Genomic DNA, 19,218 nt, shown 5'->3' with positions numbered 1-19,218 from the left:
GAACCTGCGCCTGGAGCTTCAGCCTCCGATTCTCTGGCAAGAAGACCCTGCCCGACTGGGTGTCAAAAAGAACACCAAGGTATTCCAGGGATTGAGAGAGAACCAAATGACTCTTTTCCAGGTTGATAATCCAACCCAATGAACGCAGCAAACTGACGACCTTGTCCGTCACCCAAACACTGTCCTGAAAGGACGGAGCCCGTATCTGCTAATCGTCGAGATAAGGAAGCACTTGCACTCCTTCCTGTCGCAGAAACGCTGCGACTACCACCATGATCTTGGAAAAGGTTTGGGGTGCCGTTGCCAATCCGAAGGGAAGCGCCTGGAATTGAAAGTGCAGGCCTAGGACCGCAAACCACAGAAACCGGTGAAGAGGCAGCCAAATGGGAATGTGAAAGTAAGCCTCTTTGAGATCGAGGGAAGTAAGAAACTCTCCGGGCTGAGCTGCGGCTATAACGGAACGAAGAGTTTTCATCCGAAAGTGACGCACTCGCAGAGCTCTGTTTACTCCTTTGAGATCAAGCACTGGACGAAAAGAGCCTTCTTTCTTTGACACCACGAAATAGATGGAATAACGGCCGAGAAACCGCTGTGCCACCGGTACGGGAACCACAGCCCATAAAAGAATTAAATTCTCTAATGTGTCTCTGACCACCGCTATCTTTTGTGGCGATTTGCAAAGGAGACTCCACAAAAAGATCTGACAGGGGTCGAAAAATTCTAGTTTGTAACCGTCCTGGATTACCTCCAAAACCCACTCGTCTGAAGTCACCCTGGTCCATTCTCCCAGAAAAAGGGACAGCCGCCCCCCTTTCGAATCCGGAAAATGGACCAAGGCCCCATCATTGGGTATGAGCCCCTGTGGCTGGTCTTGAGGCTGAGCCACCTGAGCGGCATTCCCCATGAAACGGCTGCTGCTTATGAGGAAAACGCGGCTTTGTGAACGACACAGACCTGCCTGGGCGATAACGCCTTGCATCTTTAAACCAGGCCCGAGAGGACCACATGCGAGGAACCAATTTTGGCTTACCCTCAGGCAAACGACGGCCCTTAGAATCTCCCAGATCCTTAACAATCGTGTCTAAATCCTCACCAAACAGAAGCTTGCCTCGAAATGGCAAACGAGCAAGGCGAGACTTAGAAGCCGTATCTGCAGACCAGCGACGAGCCACCACTGAGAGGGCAAACTCCTTCGCCGATGCCCGAAGAACGTCATACAACAAATCCGCCAAATAAGCAAGTCCAGCCTCGAGCGAAGGCAATGCTGCCACCGGCTCCTCCAAGGAGGCTGCCTTCTGAACCCAGGACAGGTACGCCCTGGCTGCGTAGGACCCGCAGACCGACTCCTACATGCATAACCGCTGCTACCTCAAACGACATCTTTAATAAAGATTCTAATTTTCTGTCCTGCGGATCCTTAAGTGCCGTACTGCCTTCCACAGGCAACGTAGTCTCTTAGTAACCGCTGTAATCAACAAATCAACCGCGGGCAAACGCAAAGTTTCCCGCTCTCCTTCCGGAAGCGGATATAGATGCACCATGGCCCTCGCCACACGCAGCCTTGCCTCTGGCGTATCCCATTGCGCTGCAATGAGCACCTTCATTGCCTCGTGAATGTGAAAGGTTCTGGACGGCCGCTTTGTCCCCGACATAATAAAGGGGGCTGTTGAAGAGGGGAGTCTGCTGTCCAGAGGCAAGATATTCAAAATCTCCATAGCCCTGACAATCAGATTAGCCAATTCCTCCTGGCGGAACCGTGCCGCCGTGGGATCATCTCCCTCCTCAGATGGTAACTCCCCCTCCTCTAGGGATTCAGACCGGGTCAGTTGGGAAACTTCAGACAACCGACCGTCATCCACCTCTGTGCATACTGAAATGGAATCCACATCCACCAATTGTTCTTCAGGCACTCGGCATGTGAACTCCTAAATGTCCCACGGCATCCCTGTGAGGTCGCCGCTGTGGACTGGGGTGCTGCGGTGCACAGTTTGGGAAACGCTACTTTAGGACATTCCATATGGCCTATATCTTCAGGAGGATGATCTGATGATGTCTTTCCTGAATAGACCACTGAACCTGGGTGTGAAGGAAAAATGAGTTCTTACCAGATAATTTCCTTTTCACTAGTTCCAGCAGATCAATCCAGGGACTTGTGAGTTATGCCCATCTACCAGCAGGTAGAGATAGAGAGAATGTAAGAGCTCTGCTATACAGCACCCTGTATAGCAGCCTCGCTCTCAGTATTTTTGATAAAGCAGTATAGACACACAGTAAATGAAGAACTGTCCTGCATCTAAAAAGGACTACTTAGTCAAAACAGAGAAACAAAACAGCAATGAGGAGCGATCCGCAGATGTGAAACAGATCATTTTTTTTCTAGTAGCTCTGAACAGCATCTGCAGATTTGAAGCATGAACACACAAAGTCAAAAGGAAGAAATATGAAGAAACACCCAGACAAAAAATCTGAACTTCAGAACCAGGGAGGGATTCTAGATTGATCTGCTGGGATTAATGGAAAGAAAATTTTCAGGTAAGAATTAATTTTTCCTTCCATGTCGTCCCACAAATCAATGTAACAAAGCAGTCTTCAAGCAGGGCAAGACATGGCAATCCCAACAAAAAGGGCTGAGTCCCTGAAAGCTGAATCACCCCGAGCCAAAATGTCCAATCTATAATACTTTAAAAAGGTGTAAAGAGGACCAGGTCGCCAACCTGCAAATTTTGTCAATAAGAAATGGATTGAGACTCTGCAAATGAAGTAGCCTGAACTCTTGAGAATGCAATTCATCTTCAGACTGAGGGGAGGGGGGGGGGGGGGGCTAGCTCAAAAATCATTTATGTCTTTGAGCCACCTTGCCACAGTAGCTTTGGAAGCTTGTTTGCCCTTTTTGCAGCCAGCAAACAGAACAAAGAGATGGTCAGATCTCTTGAAATCATTGGGGAACTCCAGATATCTCATTAGAACTCTACGTGCATCCAGACACCGAAGGGACCAAAACCCCTCTGGATAATCTTCCCTGTGAAAGGACAGAAGAGAAACTGGCCGATTCAAATGGAAACTAGAGACCACTTTTGGTAGGAAGGAACCGCTCTCTGAGACCCCTGCCTCTGTGAAACACATGAAGGGATCCCAGCATGACAACGCCTGCAACTCCAACATCCATCTAGCAGAACCAGAAAGACTGTTTTCAGAATGAGATCCTTCAGGAAAAGCTTATCCAGAGGCTCAAACAGAGGTCTTTGTAAGATGCAGAGAACCATGTTAAGATTCCAGGTTTGACAAATTGCCCTCCTGGGGGGATGCAAGTATTAACTCCCTTAAGGAAGCGAACTACATCTGGATGTGCTGCTAGTGAACAGCGTTGCACTTGCCCCCTAAAACACACTCTTACCCTAGCTGATATAAAATGTAACCATCTTTCTAACCTCATATGCACGTTTCCTTAGTCACCTTATTTTCTAACTCCTCTTAATCTCTTACCTATCTATATGTTAACCATCTCTCTGACCTCATGTACAACTTTCTTTAAATTAGTCGCCTTACTTTCTAACTCTTCTTATTCTCTTACCTGTCTATATTTTCCATCTTTGCTTATAACCTTCACTGTCAATTAAAATGTTCTATTACATATTGTGTTGACATTGTAAGTAGTATACTATGCTATACTTTGTATTATTGGAATATTTTTACTGCTGTAATTGCCTATTGCTCATGTTTGATTTATTCTTACTGTACACTGCCTTGAGTGAATTAAATAAATAAATAATACCGCCATCTGGACATTCAGCAAGCTCAAAAACATCTCTTCTTGAAGCTATCTTGCAAAAAAGAATGTAAATTAATAGGGACAAAAAAAGCACAATAACCCTGGAACCACACCACAATTCAAAAGTTCTCCAAACCCTAGCATATGCCACGGAAGTAAATCTGTTTCGTGCTTGGAGAAGAGTAGCGATCACTTCTTCCTGATAACCCCTCCTTAATCTAGCCCTCTCAAGAGCCATGCCGGGGGGTGGGGTGGGTGGGATCTTCCATCTGCACAGGACCCTGTGCCAAAAGTTCTTTCTAGGAAGGCAGGAAGAGGGGGCTGTCGATTTTCAGCCTGACAATGTTCGCATACCATGGCCTTCTGAGCCAATCCAGAGCCAACAGAATCACTAGCCCTCAGTGCAGAGAGATCCACTTGAGCACCCTGCCTATCATTGGTCACAGAGGAAACTCAGAGAAGGGAATCAGCTGGCCAAGGCTGGAGAAGGGCATCTATGGCTTCAGACCAGCACTCCTTCCTATTGCTAAAGAATCTGGGAGCTTTGGCGTTGAGCTCCGTGGCTATCAGATCCAGGGCCTGAGAGCTCCATTTGGTCAAGACCCTCCAAAAGGCCTCTTCGAAGAGCTTCCACTCCCCCAGATCCAGTAGATTCCCACTGAGGTAATCTGCTTGCACATTCAGTACTCCTGCTATATGAGCTGCTGACAGCAAGGAGAGATGGGACTCTGTCCACTGACAGAGGCTTGATTTCCAAGCCAGAGCCATACTCTTCATGTCCCCCTGCCTGTTAATACAGGCCACTGCAGTCGCATTGTCTGAAAGAACACGAACTGCCTTGCCCTTCAACAGGTCCAAAAAACACCTGCAGGGCCAATCTGACTGCTCTCAACTCCAAGCAGTTTATCAGCCACGCCGCCTCTTGCTGTGTCCACAGACCATGTGCTGTCCAGCCCAAACAGTGCACCCCCCAACCTGAAAGACTAGCATCCGTTGTCCTACCACCCAGTCCGGCACTGCCAGGGAGACACCTCTCCTAAGGTTGCTCAGGCACAGCCACCAACAAACACTGAACGTTGCCTGGGGTACAAGGTAGTCTGTGATAATGGCCAACATGGAAGACCAATGACTCAGAAGTGCCACTTGGGCTGCAGCGATCTCATGTGAAACCTCGACCCTGGAAGAACATCCAGAGTGGAAGCCATCGTGCCAAGCACTTGCATGTAGTCCCATGCTCTCAGAGCAGACACCACCTGGGACTGAATCTTTAGCTGCTGCGCTGGGTTATCGAAGAAAACGAGATATTCAGTGGATTGAGAGGGGGCCAAAAGACTCTTGGTGAATTTGATTACCCAACCCAGGCACTGAAGCAACCTGACCACTCGGTCCGTGTCTTGCACACTTTCCTGGAAGGACAATGCCCTAATGAATCAATCGTCGAGAAAGGGATGCACACGAATCCCCCTCTTAATGCAACAACGCCTCAACCACAATCATCACCTTAGAGAAGGTTCTAGGAGCCGTTGCCAGCCCAAAAGACATTGCCCAAAACTGGAAATGCTTTCCAAACACCAAGAACCAGAGGACACGTTGATAAGGAGGTCAAATTGGGATGCGGAAAGAATGCCTCTGAGATCCAGAGATGTAAGAAACTCTCCGGGCTGAATTGATGCAATGACGGACCTCAAGGTCTCCATTCTGAAGTGCTTTACTCCGAATACCGGGTTGAACCACTCCAAGCACAGGATGAAAGGCTCCTCCTTTCTTGGGATGAGGTCTTGAAGTGTGGAGCGGATCACCTCGGCTTTCCCTGGCGCTGTGCAGGTGGACTCTAGAAAACAATCCGTTAGAGGACGAGCAAATTCTAACTTGTAACTCTTCTTGACCACCTTCAAGACCCACTGGTCTGAAGTGATTTGGGCCCATTCCTAGAGAAAGGAGAGATGCCCTGACGCATATTCCCAGGGAATGAACCAGCACCCCATCATCGGGTCACCCAGGCAGCCGGGGTAGACCGGAAAGTGGAGGTCGAGGCACACCTGTTCCACCAAAATGACTGCTATTTCTACTGGAAGCGGGGCCTGACTGAAAGGAGCCAGATTTATCCGGCCTAGAACAATGAGCCTGAGCCCGATAGGAACGGAACAGAGACTTGTCCTCCGGTAAATGCTGGCCCTTAGACACACCAAGATCTTTAAACAAACTTCTCTAAATCAGCACCAAAAAGAAGCCTACCCAGAAAGGGCAGCCGTACAAGCTTTGACTTTGAGGAAGTGTTTGCAGCCTAATGCCAGAGCCAAAGCCAATGTCTAGCAGTAACTACCAAGGACATTTGTTTAGTTGAGCTGTGTAAAAGCTAAACACTGTGGCCTGCAAACTCAGAGCTGCCACCTCAAAGGACAATCTAAGGGAGGATTCCAATTTGTGATCCTGAGCATTCCTCAGAGCTTCCATAGGAAGCGCAATCTCCTTGGTGATTGCTGTAACCAGGAAGTCCACCTTGTGAAGCCTCAGGGACTCCCAACTCCTCAGGTGGACGGAGATATAGCCGAGACATCACTCTGGCCACCTTCAATCTCCACATCCAGAGTATCCTACTGCTTGAAAATCAGCACCCGCACAGCCACATGAATGTGAAAAGTTTTAGGTGGCTTCTTAGTGCCTGACATCATAGGGTGCACGGTAGCCTCCAAACTGAGCGGTTCAAGGGAAGAAATATTCAGAACCTCTAGGCCTTAGTAATGAGGGAAGGCAACTCCTCCTTACAGAACTCATGGCTCACCATCCTCCAAAAGAGTCCAGAGGCTTCAGATAATGGGGCATCTGACCCATGGGCAGAGAGAGATAATCCACATCCCTCTGGAACTCCACCCGGGTCCATTTGGGCTACTGCTCAGGCACAGGGCCCAAAGGGCCAGAGGAGGGCTGTGAAGGAAGTGGCCATTTAAGCAAAAAAGTCTGAAGCATCAGGAGGACAAACTCTGGTGAAAAGGGAACATCCAAAGAGCCTTTTCCCAACTCTCCCAAAGTCAGCATTCCCACAGCCTGCAAGTTATTTGTGGGCACATCTGCTGCCACGCGAGAGGAACCCGGCAAAGGACCAGCAGGAGAACTGCAAGCCAGTGCTTCAAAAATGACAGCTGTGGCTGTGCACGCTTCTGAAGAACCGCAGAGCTCGCCACAACTTCAGCTGCTAGGCCAGCTGAGGTACCTGGAGTCAGCTGCATGGAAAGGTCGGACGGTGGTAGCTGGAAGCAGAGGCACGATTACAGGAAGTGCCTACCCCCGATGCTGCTCGCTGGTTCCCTCATCGGGAACAGTGCTTCATGGTTTCAGCAGACACAGCAATCGGAAAGAAAACAGCTCACTTACAGTACTGGCAGACAAATTTATTGGCAGAGGCACTGGAGAAAACAAAATAGTGCTACAAAATGCTCCATGGGCTGTCACAACAGCATTGCTCATTTTCTTAAGGGCTCAGAGCCCTATGTGTCTTTTTTTTCATTGTAAAGAGGCAGGGGAGAAAAAAATGCTCAAGATACACAGGAACAAATCAGAGCATAAGGAGCGATGGGTGAAGGGGAGGGACCTGGTGCCACGAGGTGTACCCCAAAAAACTCAACCCCCAAGCTCAACTGATCCTGCAGGACAGGCTAGGCGCTAGCACCAGAGAGCTGCACAGGGACGCCCATCCACCTGCTAAGATAGAGAGAATACGCAGAGTGAGGCTGCTATACAGGTGCTATATGGCAAAACTCTGGCGTTATCTCTATCTCCACCTGCTGGTAGATGGGAATAAACCCATAAGTCTCTAGATTGGCCTGCGGGACAACATGAAAGTCTATTTACATGAGCCCCCCAGCCCAGGTCGACATCCTGTGAGTCAGAAGAATACAGAATAGTAGTCCTTTGGCCAAACTGCTGTGGATTAGCCATCAAGACAGACTTCTTGAAGGAAGGAGTGACAGTAATGACATCTGCTAGGTTCCCATTGGCCTGGGACTACTAGGAAGCATGAGTCCACTGGGCCAGCCTCAAATGTAGGCGTGCCATGGGCGCAACATGTACTGTTGAGGCCATGTGGCCTAGTAATCTCAATATCCACCGAACAGATACCCTCTAGCTCTGATGAACTTGAAGCACTACAGGAATCAGAAATTCTATGCCCTGGACTAAGAGAAAAGCCCAGGGTTATGAATTCCAATTGCTGCGAAATCTGAATGTGGGTTTAGGCATCCTTTAAAACCAGGGAGTACAGCCAATCTTGTTCCTGAATAATGGAGAGTAGGATGTCCATGGAAACCCTTTTGAACGTTTGTTTTTGACAAATACTTATTCAGGGCCCTTAGATTTAGGATAGGAAGGAATCCCCCTGTTTTCTGTGTGACCAGGAAGTACTTGGAATAAAATCCCTCTCCTTTTTCCCCTGGTGGAATGGATTTGACCTCTTTGGCTTGCAGAAAGGATGAGTTCCTGTATAAGCAATTCCTAGTGCTGAGAGCTTAACTTTGATGTATTTGGTGGGCAATTTGATGGGATTGTTCTCTTAGGCTTCCATGGCTGGCATCAAGATTGTTGAGGTTGTCTGGGTCTTGCCACATCTGAGTAAGTGGAATCAATGCTTCAGGTATCATGCTGTGGCTTTTTTCAGGGTATGCTATGAGTCTGCTGTTTGTCTTTACATAGTGGGTTCTCAAACCTGATGGGTTGTGGTTCCCTCAGGAAGGTGGAAGACTGAGGCACACTTACTTTCACACAGCAAGACCCACACAACCACAACAATCAATTTGGTGGGATTGTTTCCAACTGTAGGGTGCAGCCTGCCTGGACTATTTTGAGAACTTACTGGTCTGAGGTTACAAGGTGCCACCTTGCTTGGAAAAAAACTCAGCCCCCCTCCAACCAGTAAGCGATCTGAAATGGCTATATTTATTGCAGCTATGCTCTCTTGAAGCCAATCAAAAGTTCATCACCTGCTTTTGACTGAAAATCCAGCAGGGACTTCTGAGCCCACTGCTACCGTGGGTGAGAGTGGGAGTTCTGGGTATTCTGGGAAGGAAACCTATACCTTGGAGAGTAGTAGGTCCTCCACTGCCCTATGCCAGAGTACCTCCTGGATGAAGAACACGAGATAGGAGTGGGCTGGGTCAGTTACCTGAGGTCTCAGAGGTCTTCTTAATTAGGTCAGCAACCACCTTCACTTTGTCACCAAAATGATCATCACCCCAGCAAGGAACATCCACCAGCTTTTCCTGAACTGCAGGTCCAGGTCTGAGGCTGTATCGAAAGTAGCATAGGTTATCTGGACCATGTGTTTTCCACACTCCCGCTTGCTTGGCTACTAGCTGTTGCAGCTCTGTAGCATTCTATTGGGGCACAGTGTCTGAACTCTGCATCACTGCACACTATGTTCTGTAAGTGCATGCTCATTAAGGAGGACACTAAAGAGCAAGTCTTGGAGTTCTTGGCTCTTTTCAGGGCAGATTCAACCACCATGGAATGGCGAGGAAGCTGAAGCTTCTCTAATCTGGGAGCCTTTTCGACTCTCTCTATATAGAGTCTGCTGTATAGGATGTACAGAGAAGTGGGTCTCCCACTGCTTCATCTGTACATTCCTAAGGATTCTGTGCACAGACACAGTCATAGTTTTCTTTGGAAGGGCATCAAACTCGAGGATGTCCAACAACTCAGTCTCCAAAATCAAATAGGACGGACCTAGCCATCTCCATAATAAAAAATCAGAAAAGAATAGCTCCTCAGGAAGCAACTTTCTCCTTTTGTGTAGAGGAGAGGGGTCTGAAAAGGATCCCTCCTCTGAGAGGACTTCTGGGGCTTCTTCGAGGCATCCACAAGCATTCTGAATCAGAACCATAAAAATAGTCCTTCCTGGATGTCTGAGTCTGTGCCTGCCTCAGTCTACTGATAGGCTGCGCAGGCCCTAGATGGGGGCACTGAGAGACAGACGATCTCTGATGCCCCAAAGAAGCTTCTTCTACCAAGTGACTAAACATCGACACTGTCTCAGCATGCACCAGCTCTAATGCTCTGCAAGGTATCAGCATTGATGTATGTGTGATGGAAAGCATGGGCCTCCAGAACGGGCTAAAGCTCCACTGGACCAGACATCGAAGCCCTCGATGTCTCGGCTTTCTGTCAAGCTAGAAGGCACCTCCATTTCCTCTTGGGAGTATGGCCCAAATCTGCTCCTCAGGCGGAAACACCAGTAAAGGATTGGGGCTCAGCTGGTGTAGTCACATCCTTTAAAGATATTGGGACGGGGGGCGTGTCAAGATGGCGCCGTGAGCAGTGGTGTAGCAAGTGAGCTCCAGCTTCTTTTCGCCGAATACAAACGTAAATTCTAAAATATGCCTCATACAAAGCGCAAAGCGACGATTCGGGGGGTTCCCCTAACTACCGAGACGTCCACTCCGGCGAAACGAGGCTTAGAACACTTCTTCCCCGCAATTTCTCGTACAAGCGGGTTGGATTCCTTAGCGTGTGATCCCGGTGAAGCAGTTTCCACGCTGGAAGTTGAAACATCTCTTTCTCCTCCGCCGAGCTCCAAGATCCCTCCCAATCCAGCAACTGCAGCGATTCGGGCGGGGTTTCCAGTGGAACCTGGAAGGGGTGAATCTGCTGAGCCCCGTAGGGAACCTGAATTTGCAGCGATAACATCAGTTGCGGATGAAACGGAGGTGAATCTGGGTAAGATCTGGCTGAAATTGCTTGAAATGGAGAAAACCTTATGGCAGTCATCTGAAGAGGTAAAAACTTTGAACTTGAACATGCAGGAAGTAAAGAGCTCTATTGCTATGGTTAAACAAGATGTTTCTTTGGAATTAGAGGCCTTGCAGAGAGAGACTAAACAAACAGATGAATTTAAGGTGGCTGTAATAAAAGAAAACTCAGAAATAAGAAGGAAAATTGAACAAATGGAAAACTTTAATAGGAGATTGAACCTTCGGGTGCTTAATTTTCCCAGACTATTAGTTTCTCCACAGGACATGTTTACCAGATTTTTGAAAGAAAATCTTAATTTTCCTCAAGAAGTTATTCCCCCATTGAACAAAATTTATTATGTTCCAACTACTATGAAAAAAACAGAGGGAGAAAAATCCATTGATTTGCAAAATGTTACAGCCATACTGGAACAATCACTTGAAGATGTATCAGAAAGGGGGACGCTGATAGTTTCTTTTGTTTTCCAACAAGACTTGAATTCAATAATGAGACTTTATTTTAGATCAGCTAACCTTATGTTTGGGGGCCAAATTTTGGCTATACCCTGATGTGACCAAGACTACTCAAGAAAAGAGGAAAAAGTTTCTTTCTATGAGGTCTAAAATTTTGGATTTAGGAGGTTCTTTCCTTCTTGCATATCCGTGTAAATGTGTCATAAGGTTAAATCAGATAAAATATGTTTACTATACACCGGATCAGCTTAAGACTTTCCTAGAAGCTAGACAACATTAGAGACATAAACATGAGAAAATGACGCCATAGTTTCTTTATTATTGTTTGCATTAAATAATCTTCACTTAATCCCTGCCCCCCTTCGTTCTCCTTAATAATTGAGGTCTAATGAAGCCAATGTTTAAATTATGTTATGAAAAGATAATTCTTCTGTAATAACTTTATTGTTATGCCTGGCTGTATTTCACTTGAACAGTTTATGTCTGTATTAAGTTTATAAAATTAATAAAAATTATAAATGATAAAAAAAAAAAAAAAAGATATTGGGACCAAATCGATGACCTGGTCCTGGGCTTGGAGGCTAGCTAGCCCACTTTGAGTCTCTGGAGGGTGAGCAGCCCTCATGGCAGGGGTGCTTCTTTGGTATCGATGGTTTTGATACCCTGGTGTTCTCAACACTGTGACTCAAGGGGGACTGATGCCAGTGTGCCTTTTTGCCTCTGCATGACACACAGCATCAGGGATACCCGGCTTTGACAAAGACAAATCTTTACTCATCCTCGGAATGGGATCAAAGGATGCCCGATCCCAATGGCCACTATCAACACTCTATGTCCAAGCATGCAGAGACCTTCTCACTGTTGATGCATCCTGTGTCCGATGCTGGTTGCACTTCGTAAAACCACTAAGAGTCTTAAGGGATATGTTGAGAAAAACAGTAGACAAAATCAAATGGCTCAATTTTGGAAAAAATAAGCTAACCAGGCCACCTGAGGCCTAAGGAGCCTGGAAAAGAAAGGAAACTTAGGAAATGCTGAAAATCTGACTCCAGAACTAAGAAAGAAGTTAGGCACTGGCCCTGAATGAACATTTACAAGAAAACAAGATTAACAAGGTAAAAGCCTCACAGGCAGGAATGAAACACGAGCTGAGGGGAGATCCACAAAACACAACCTCACTGATCTGCAGAAAAAGAGAGACTGGCTTGGTCCCACACAATGGTGGTGGACAGGAAGGTGTGCACACGAGTGGTGCACTGCTTCTTGAAGTTGCCGGAGCGCAGTTCCTACACAGAACTCCATTGGATGTCACCCATCAGCGTGGTGATTTCATCCTGCTTCCTCACTCACCGATTATCAGCCTTCTCCACGAAAGACTACCAGGAAAAAAAAATAGCCACAGCACTGTTCCCTTCAGCTACACTGACCTGCGTTTGGATCTGTGGAGAAGCTAATACTGGGCACTCAAGGCTCCCTGCAGTGCAGATAGAACCGAGGAACAAACCACCTCTGTTCCTCCCCTCACCCCGGAGGAACACTGATCGGGTGGGGAAGGTAGCTGGGGTTTCCCAGGTGTAGCACCCCTAAACTAGAACCAACAGCAGATTAACAGTGATTGCAGAAACAGTCTTCCTTAATTTTTTTTTTTTGTTTGCTGCTGCTGCTACTCTTTTAGTTTGTTTGAAACCCCCAAAGTAAAGCTTTATTCTACCAGGCCATAAACCTACCATCTGCCGAAGGCAGAGTCAGAGGACTGCACATAGCCCTATATATTATTGACACCACAGTTGTCAGTCTCCACCTGCTGATAGAAGGGCATAACCCAAGTGTGTGGACTGGTCTGATGGAACATAAGTAATGCCATACTGGGAAAGACCAAGGGTCCATCAAGCCCAGCATCCTGTCCACAACAGCGGCCAATCCAGGCCAAGGGCACCTGGCAAGCTTCCCAAACGTACAAACATTCTATACGTGTTATTCCTGGAATTGTGGATTTTTCCCAAGTCCATTTAGTAGCGGTTTATGGACTTCTCCTTTAGGAAACCGTCCAACCCCTTTTTAAACTCTGCTAAGCTAACCGCCTTCACCGCTTTCTCCGGCAACGAATTCCAGAGTTTAATTACGCGTTGGGTGAAGAAAAATTTTCTCCGATTTGTTTTAAATTTACTACACTGTAGTTTCATCGCATGCCCCCTAGTCCTAGTATTTTTGGAAAGCGTGAACAGACGCTTCACATCCACCTGTTCCACTCCACTCATTATTTTACATACCTCTATCATGTCTCCCCTCAGCCGTCTCTTCTCCAAGCTGAATAGCCCTAGCCTCCTTAATCTTTCTTCATAGGGAAGTCGTCCCATCCTCGCTATCATTTTAGTCACCCAAAGAAACTAGAGTGCAGCCAACGATATCTTCAAAGAGGCAGTTCTTTTACAGGCACTAGCTCATGTGAATATCATAAAAGAATACAAAACCACATGGTGGACTTCACACAGGCCGTGTTTTGGCTACATTGCCTGCATCGAGTCCATAAAAAAACAATTTAAACATATAAATACAGTAATAAAAACACTGGAAGCAAATGGTTACAAAAACAAGTATAAATATAAGACACGCATGGAAGAATAAAACTCAAATATGAAATAAATGTTCAATATATTCTACAATCACCCAAGCTGTATAAATGAAAAACATGAATATGAAGACTATATATACATGTACCATAAGTGTAAAAAAAAAAAAAAGAAATTGTAGAATTCTGTAATTAAATATAATGAAAAAGACAAGAGAGCCCCATGGTCAGAGCATCAGATGAAAATTAGATGGTATCAAATGAAAACAGAATAAGACATACCCAAACATGCACGTGAGGTGTACAAAAAAGTGCAAATCTCCTCAAGACATTGTTAAAACCTATGAAAGAGATGGAACAAATAGATAAGAAAATGGTACACAATGGGGCTCATTTTCAGAGCACCTAGGCTTACAAAGTTCCATAGGTTACTATGGAACTTTTCACGTCTAAGTGCTTTGAAAATACACCTCGATATGTAGTACTAGAATCAGAGTGCAGCAATGTAAACTGTGTGTGGACAAAACCATAAGTATACAGTCTATGAATGGAAAGGAACAAGATAATATCAAACCAATAGAACCAAGTGAATATGAAAGTGTGGAAACCTTTGTTCCCTTGCATTCATACATTTTTATACACCTCACATATGCATGTTTGGGTATACCTTACTCTGTTTTATCATCTAATTTTTATCTAATGCTCTCAGACCATGTGACTTGTTTTTTTCATTGTCTTTATTATATTTATTTGTCAAATGCTATTTTCTACATGGTATTCATTTTATGATTTTTACATATGTTAATTACAGAATTGTACAATTTCTTCTTTTTTAGACTTATGTTCTACATATATAGTACATATACATGTTTTTCATTTATACAGCTCAGGTGACTGCAGAATATTTTAAACACTTGCTACATATTTGAGTTTTATTCTTCCATTCTATTCACTTCTAGTGTTTTTATTACTGTATTTATTTATTTAGATTGTTTTTTTTTAGATTCCTGATGCAGGCAATGTAACCGAAACATGGCCTGTGTCGAGTCCACCAAGTGGTCTTGCATTCTTTTATGATATTCTTGTGAGCTGGTGCCAATAAAAGAACTGCCTCTTTGAAGACATCTTTGGCTGCACTCTAGTTTCTTTGGCCATCTTCACGGTTCGTGTTGTGTTTCAAGATATGGGGATTTGTCTCTCTTCTCTGTTTTCTTTGTTTCTGGGATGATAAGGAAGCCAGGGCTTACCATGTGTGTATCTGAGTCTGTGGAGTGTTAAGTGACTTGGCCAACTTCACAAGGAGTGGCAGTGGGGTTCGAACCAGGCTTCTCTGGTTCTCAGCCCGCTGTTCTAACCTACTAGGCTATTCTTCTCACTAACCAGAGAAAACACAGAATCTGTTTATAAATTAAAATGGGAAAACACATCTAATCTGTCAAACTTCTTGCATTCTTCAATACCACAGCCCCTCAATGCCCTTTAATTTCCCTAATGGGAAGGAACCATCATGCATCTGAGGATATATTCCACTTGGGTGCTACTCACCTTAACATAGTAAGTGATGAGGATCTTGCGAAGGTCAAAAACTTGCAACATGGAAGCTGCATTATTGTCACTGATGCTGTAGCCCTCCAGCACATACTTGGTGGCTGCCACTTCCCAGGCTAGCCAACGCTGACCAAAGGCAGCGTTAAATGAAAGAGCATGAGGCAGATGGCCTGGTTCGCAGCAGCAGCAACCCTCATCCTCCTCCACTCCCTCTGTGATGGCTTCCACCTCCCGCTGCTGGCAATAGGTCCCTGTTCCAAGTTAAAGAGAAAGAAAAGAAAAAAATGTTTTGGGTTTTTTTTTTTTTTTTTTTGGGGGGGGGTGGGGGGAAGGAATAACCTTGAGAGCTATTCTGAGTGTTGGGATGGGATGCCAAGATCCCACTAGAAAGTGGTGGGAATGGTAGGATGGAAAATGGTGCCTTGGTGAAAGTTAACTGGGGTTCTTTTTAGATCCATCCATTTGGCCCTTCACAACACTCTGGTACACAGAATCCACGCTATAGGATGTGAAGAGGTGTGTTCAATGTTTGGAAGACCCTTACCCCGGAACTCCAGCCCTCGCAACTGGAAAGTTACCAGTCCATTGCCAATCTCAATAATGTGCACAAGAGCATTGAGGTAGTCAGAGGCCAAGATGAAGCAGTCGCCTGTGGTGTAATTGCCCCAGCGGCCAAGCAGCAGATCCCCACAAAGTGCATGCTGAAGTGACCGTGTCAGGTGCTCATAGAAGATGGAGTTCAGGTTGTTGTCATCTGCCCCTGAAAGAAGAAGGTTGTTCCCGTCAAATCCATATGCTCCCCGCATTCCCAGCATCAGATTTTGCTCAGTTTGTATGCTGCCTGTTCTATCTTCAGGCCCTGTTCATCCTGGATTTTGCTCCCTCCCATATTAAATATGAAATGACCCCCAAAAAGTATTTTTCTCCTGTATCAGACAATGCTTTTCCCATGCATCAAACTGCTGACCCTTCTTGCATAAGGCCCTGCCTAGTCCCTATCATGTTTTCCTCACCCCCTGCAATACACCTCATTCAGGGATTCCATCTGTTAATAAGTTATGGAGCTCAGACACCTCCCTGTCTTGCTAGGCCATACCCAGCTAACACTCACTAACAGTTCAGCAGAAGATCTGCAGACATTCTTTGCCCTGATAGAGCTGTGTGTGCACAACCCAAAAGACTAATTTAAACTCAAAATGGTGTCACCTACCGCAGTAGACTGTTTACATACACATCTGATCCTCCCATTCCCTAAAGCCCCACCACCCCATCTTCAAGATTGTACCTGGATTGCGGTCCAGTTGGGTAGCGAGCCTGGTGTTCGAATGGTCTACTCTCTTAGTGCTAAGAGGAGAGGAGACAGGGAGACATAATCAAGATGCTATTATCTGAACATGTTTCTGTTGCTGCTCAAAGATGGGATAACCCCCATCCCCAGCCTACCTACCTCCTCTAGTGTAATGCACAATGCCCCTATGACAGCCATGTTGTGGCCTGTTTCCACTGAAAGTCTATTTTGTAAAGCTATATTTCTTTATTGATCTTTAAAATTACAATGTAATGGAGAAATTAAGTCTTATCTGCTAATTTCTTTCCTTTAGTCCCACCAGACCAGTCCCAGTTAGCCCAGCTAACTCCTGTGTCAGCGCTAAACCTGGATATTTAATGTCGGGCCGTTTCCGGTGACTGGCATTGAATATCCAGTTTATTTTTAGCCAGTTTGAACATAACCGGCTAAGTCAATATTCGGACTTAGCTGGTTATGTTCAAACCGGCCAAAGATATCCCATGTATTCAAGTGGCCAATTATAGCTGCAAAAATGGGTCTGAAATTGGCGGATAGCCAGTTATATCAACTGATATAACTAGCTATCCAGTAATTGGCGATATACAGCAGGAGACAGCCGGCTATCCCCCACTAAATATCGCAGATAGCCAGTTATGAGGCTTTTAACCATCCAGGTGCCGATCCTAGCTGGTTAAATACTTTGAATATTGAGGGGTCAGCCTCTAATACAAGCTCCCTAAGACTAGCCAAAAAAAAGAAATAGCCCCTCCTTGTGGTACAGGTGCTTATTCCCACCCATTTCTGCTAACCACTAGTGCATTCTAGAACTATGGCTGTGGAGTTCTTCTAAGGCCTTGAAGTGAGGAGGAAACTTCTCATCCAATTACTTAAACCCGTTTAAGGGGAAAACAAAAAACAGCTCAGCTAACATTTAGTTCTCCAACTGGGTCAGGAGCTGCATGGTCTGCCCTTCATCATCCACTGGAGACAGAGAAATACTAAGCATCCAAGGCTGCAAAGTGCCCTTATTGGGTGAAGCATGCAATACTTCTTTTTAACTGTCTCCACCCAATAGTTGGCAGGCATAACCAACAGGTTCTGGACTGGTCTAGTAAGGACGCTAAGGAAAAACTAAACAAAAAATAAAAAAACCAAAACCAGTCATTTTGTAGAGACCGATACCATCATCACATCGCATACACTTCTAGAAGGACTCGGTCAAAAATTTACTAGTAACCCCACCATTCTCTACAATGGTTTAGATACTGGCAATACATCCACTATTAACATGCATGCCCCCTTCTCTTTGGGTAATGTACTTATGACATCTGTATGCACTCCTCTTTAGCTGAAGTTCTCTGCTTTGCTCTTTCCAACAGCAGCCCAGTACCACTAGTAATCTGAGACTAGCATTAGCAGGTTTAGGAAGCATGTTCAATGGTATAGCCAAGTAAAGTTGGTCTGGAACTCACAACAACCGGTGACAACCTTGTATCTTTCTTAATAGTCCAAATTATTATACAAATATAATATAATGTCCCAGTTGTAAACATTTGAATAAATGAATGGCCAGAATAATGAAGTCCTCTTTGTTTGAAATATTTAAAATTATAGTCTCAGTACTTGTGCAGGGCTAGCGAGCCTTTTAACTTTCATAATTTTAATCCTTTCAAAGCTTGTAAATCTAAAAAGCTGTTATTTCTCTTTAAGAGTCAAATGACTATCCAACTTATTTTTTGCAGATTCTGACCAATAGTCACCTGAGAGACCACACAGCTATTCTTCTCACATCCATACAAAATATCTGTTGGTTCATTTGGCAGTGCCAGTTTTTCCTCTAAATTACATTTCTTATCCAGCCACTATATTACCACCTGGGTAAGCTGTGCAGGCCAGTAATAAAGTTTATAATTTGCTAAATTCAAACCCATGTCTCTCTCAAAAATTCTTACTTGTAGTCTCGCTCCCAGAACTTGACAGGTCTGGCATAGGACGTAATGAAGACAGCACTGCCCAGAAGGGGATTCAGGGGTGTGGAGAAGAGTGCAGAGAGAATGGCCTGCACAAACAGCATGGCAGAGTCTGGGGCACAGGGATCAAGTCAAGGAAATCAAATTGAGAACTCCAAACAATGACACCAGCACTCAACCTCAAATGAAAGCCAAATTTTGCAAAATTTATGTGCTCATCCTCTGCACAAAGCAGGAACCAAACATCCCAAACTAACAAGCTCAACCTGTGAGCACAGTGGCATCTCTATACCCTACCCCTAGCCCCAGCACACTAGTGCCGAGATTCACACTCCCAGCCTCTTATAACAAGACCCACATTCTGGACTGAGCCTTGGGAAGCCACCTCTTTCATTCACCCTTATGAGAAGCATCCAGATGCTTGGTCCACAACTCACAGGTTGCCCTGCAGAACAGCACAGCAATGTCTCCTGCATGACAGATCAAAGGATACGGGGGACAGCAAAAGGCTGAGCAAAAGCATGGAAGGCAGAGCCCCAGGTAATCTGCCAAGGAGCGATGTAAGTGAGGACAAAGCGCAGCTTATACAATAAATCCCAGAGCTGCAGTCAAAAGGAGAAAAAGAGAAATAAAACAGGAGAAAGGTCACACAAAAAAGATCTGTACAAAATAATTCCCCTCCCACCACAAAATATCATTTTTAACAGATCAGAGCTATGGAATCTGCAGATACCCCCATATGCAAAATATTTTAACTTATAGAGTAACCTCTCAGACATGCACACTAAAGTTAAAGTTAACTATTTACTGTAATTGATTTTGTTTTATTGGTTCTTAGTTGTACACCGTCTTATTGCTTCTTCGATTGGAAAAGGCAGTTA

General features: G+C 45.3%; 1 protein-coding gene across 3 annotated transcripts in view; it reads right to left on the bottom strand.

Moving 5' to 3' along the window:
- Nucleotides 1-19,218, bottom strand: part of PCNX3 (pecanex 3) — a 74,205-nt gene that overhangs the window by 17,764 nt on the left and 37,223 nt on the right. For all 3 annotated transcript variants that reach the window (XM_030218061.1, XM_030218062.1, XM_030218063.1), the window contains exons 23-27: nucleotides 18,831-18,939; nucleotides 18,320-18,449; nucleotides 16,365-16,423; nucleotides 15,624-15,839; nucleotides 15,077-15,330 (exon numbers count right to left, since the gene is read on the bottom strand). In XM_030218061.1, coding sequence (XP_030073921.1) covers nucleotides 15,077-15,330; nucleotides 15,624-15,839; nucleotides 16,365-16,423; nucleotides 18,320-18,449; nucleotides 18,831-18,939 — 768 coding nt within the window. The remainder of the gene's footprint in view (nucleotides 1-15,076; nucleotides 15,331-15,623; nucleotides 15,840-16,364; nucleotides 16,424-18,319; nucleotides 18,450-18,830; nucleotides 18,940-19,218) is intronic.

This window comes from Microcaecilia unicolor, chromosome 11 (assembly GCF_901765095.1).
Source record: "Microcaecilia unicolor chromosome 11, aMicUni1.1, whole genome shotgun sequence".
In the NCBI taxonomy this organism is placed as follows: Eukaryota; Metazoa; Chordata; class Amphibia; order Gymnophiona; family Siphonopidae; genus Microcaecilia; species Microcaecilia unicolor.
This window is presented reverse-complemented; position numbering and strand designations above follow the sequence as displayed.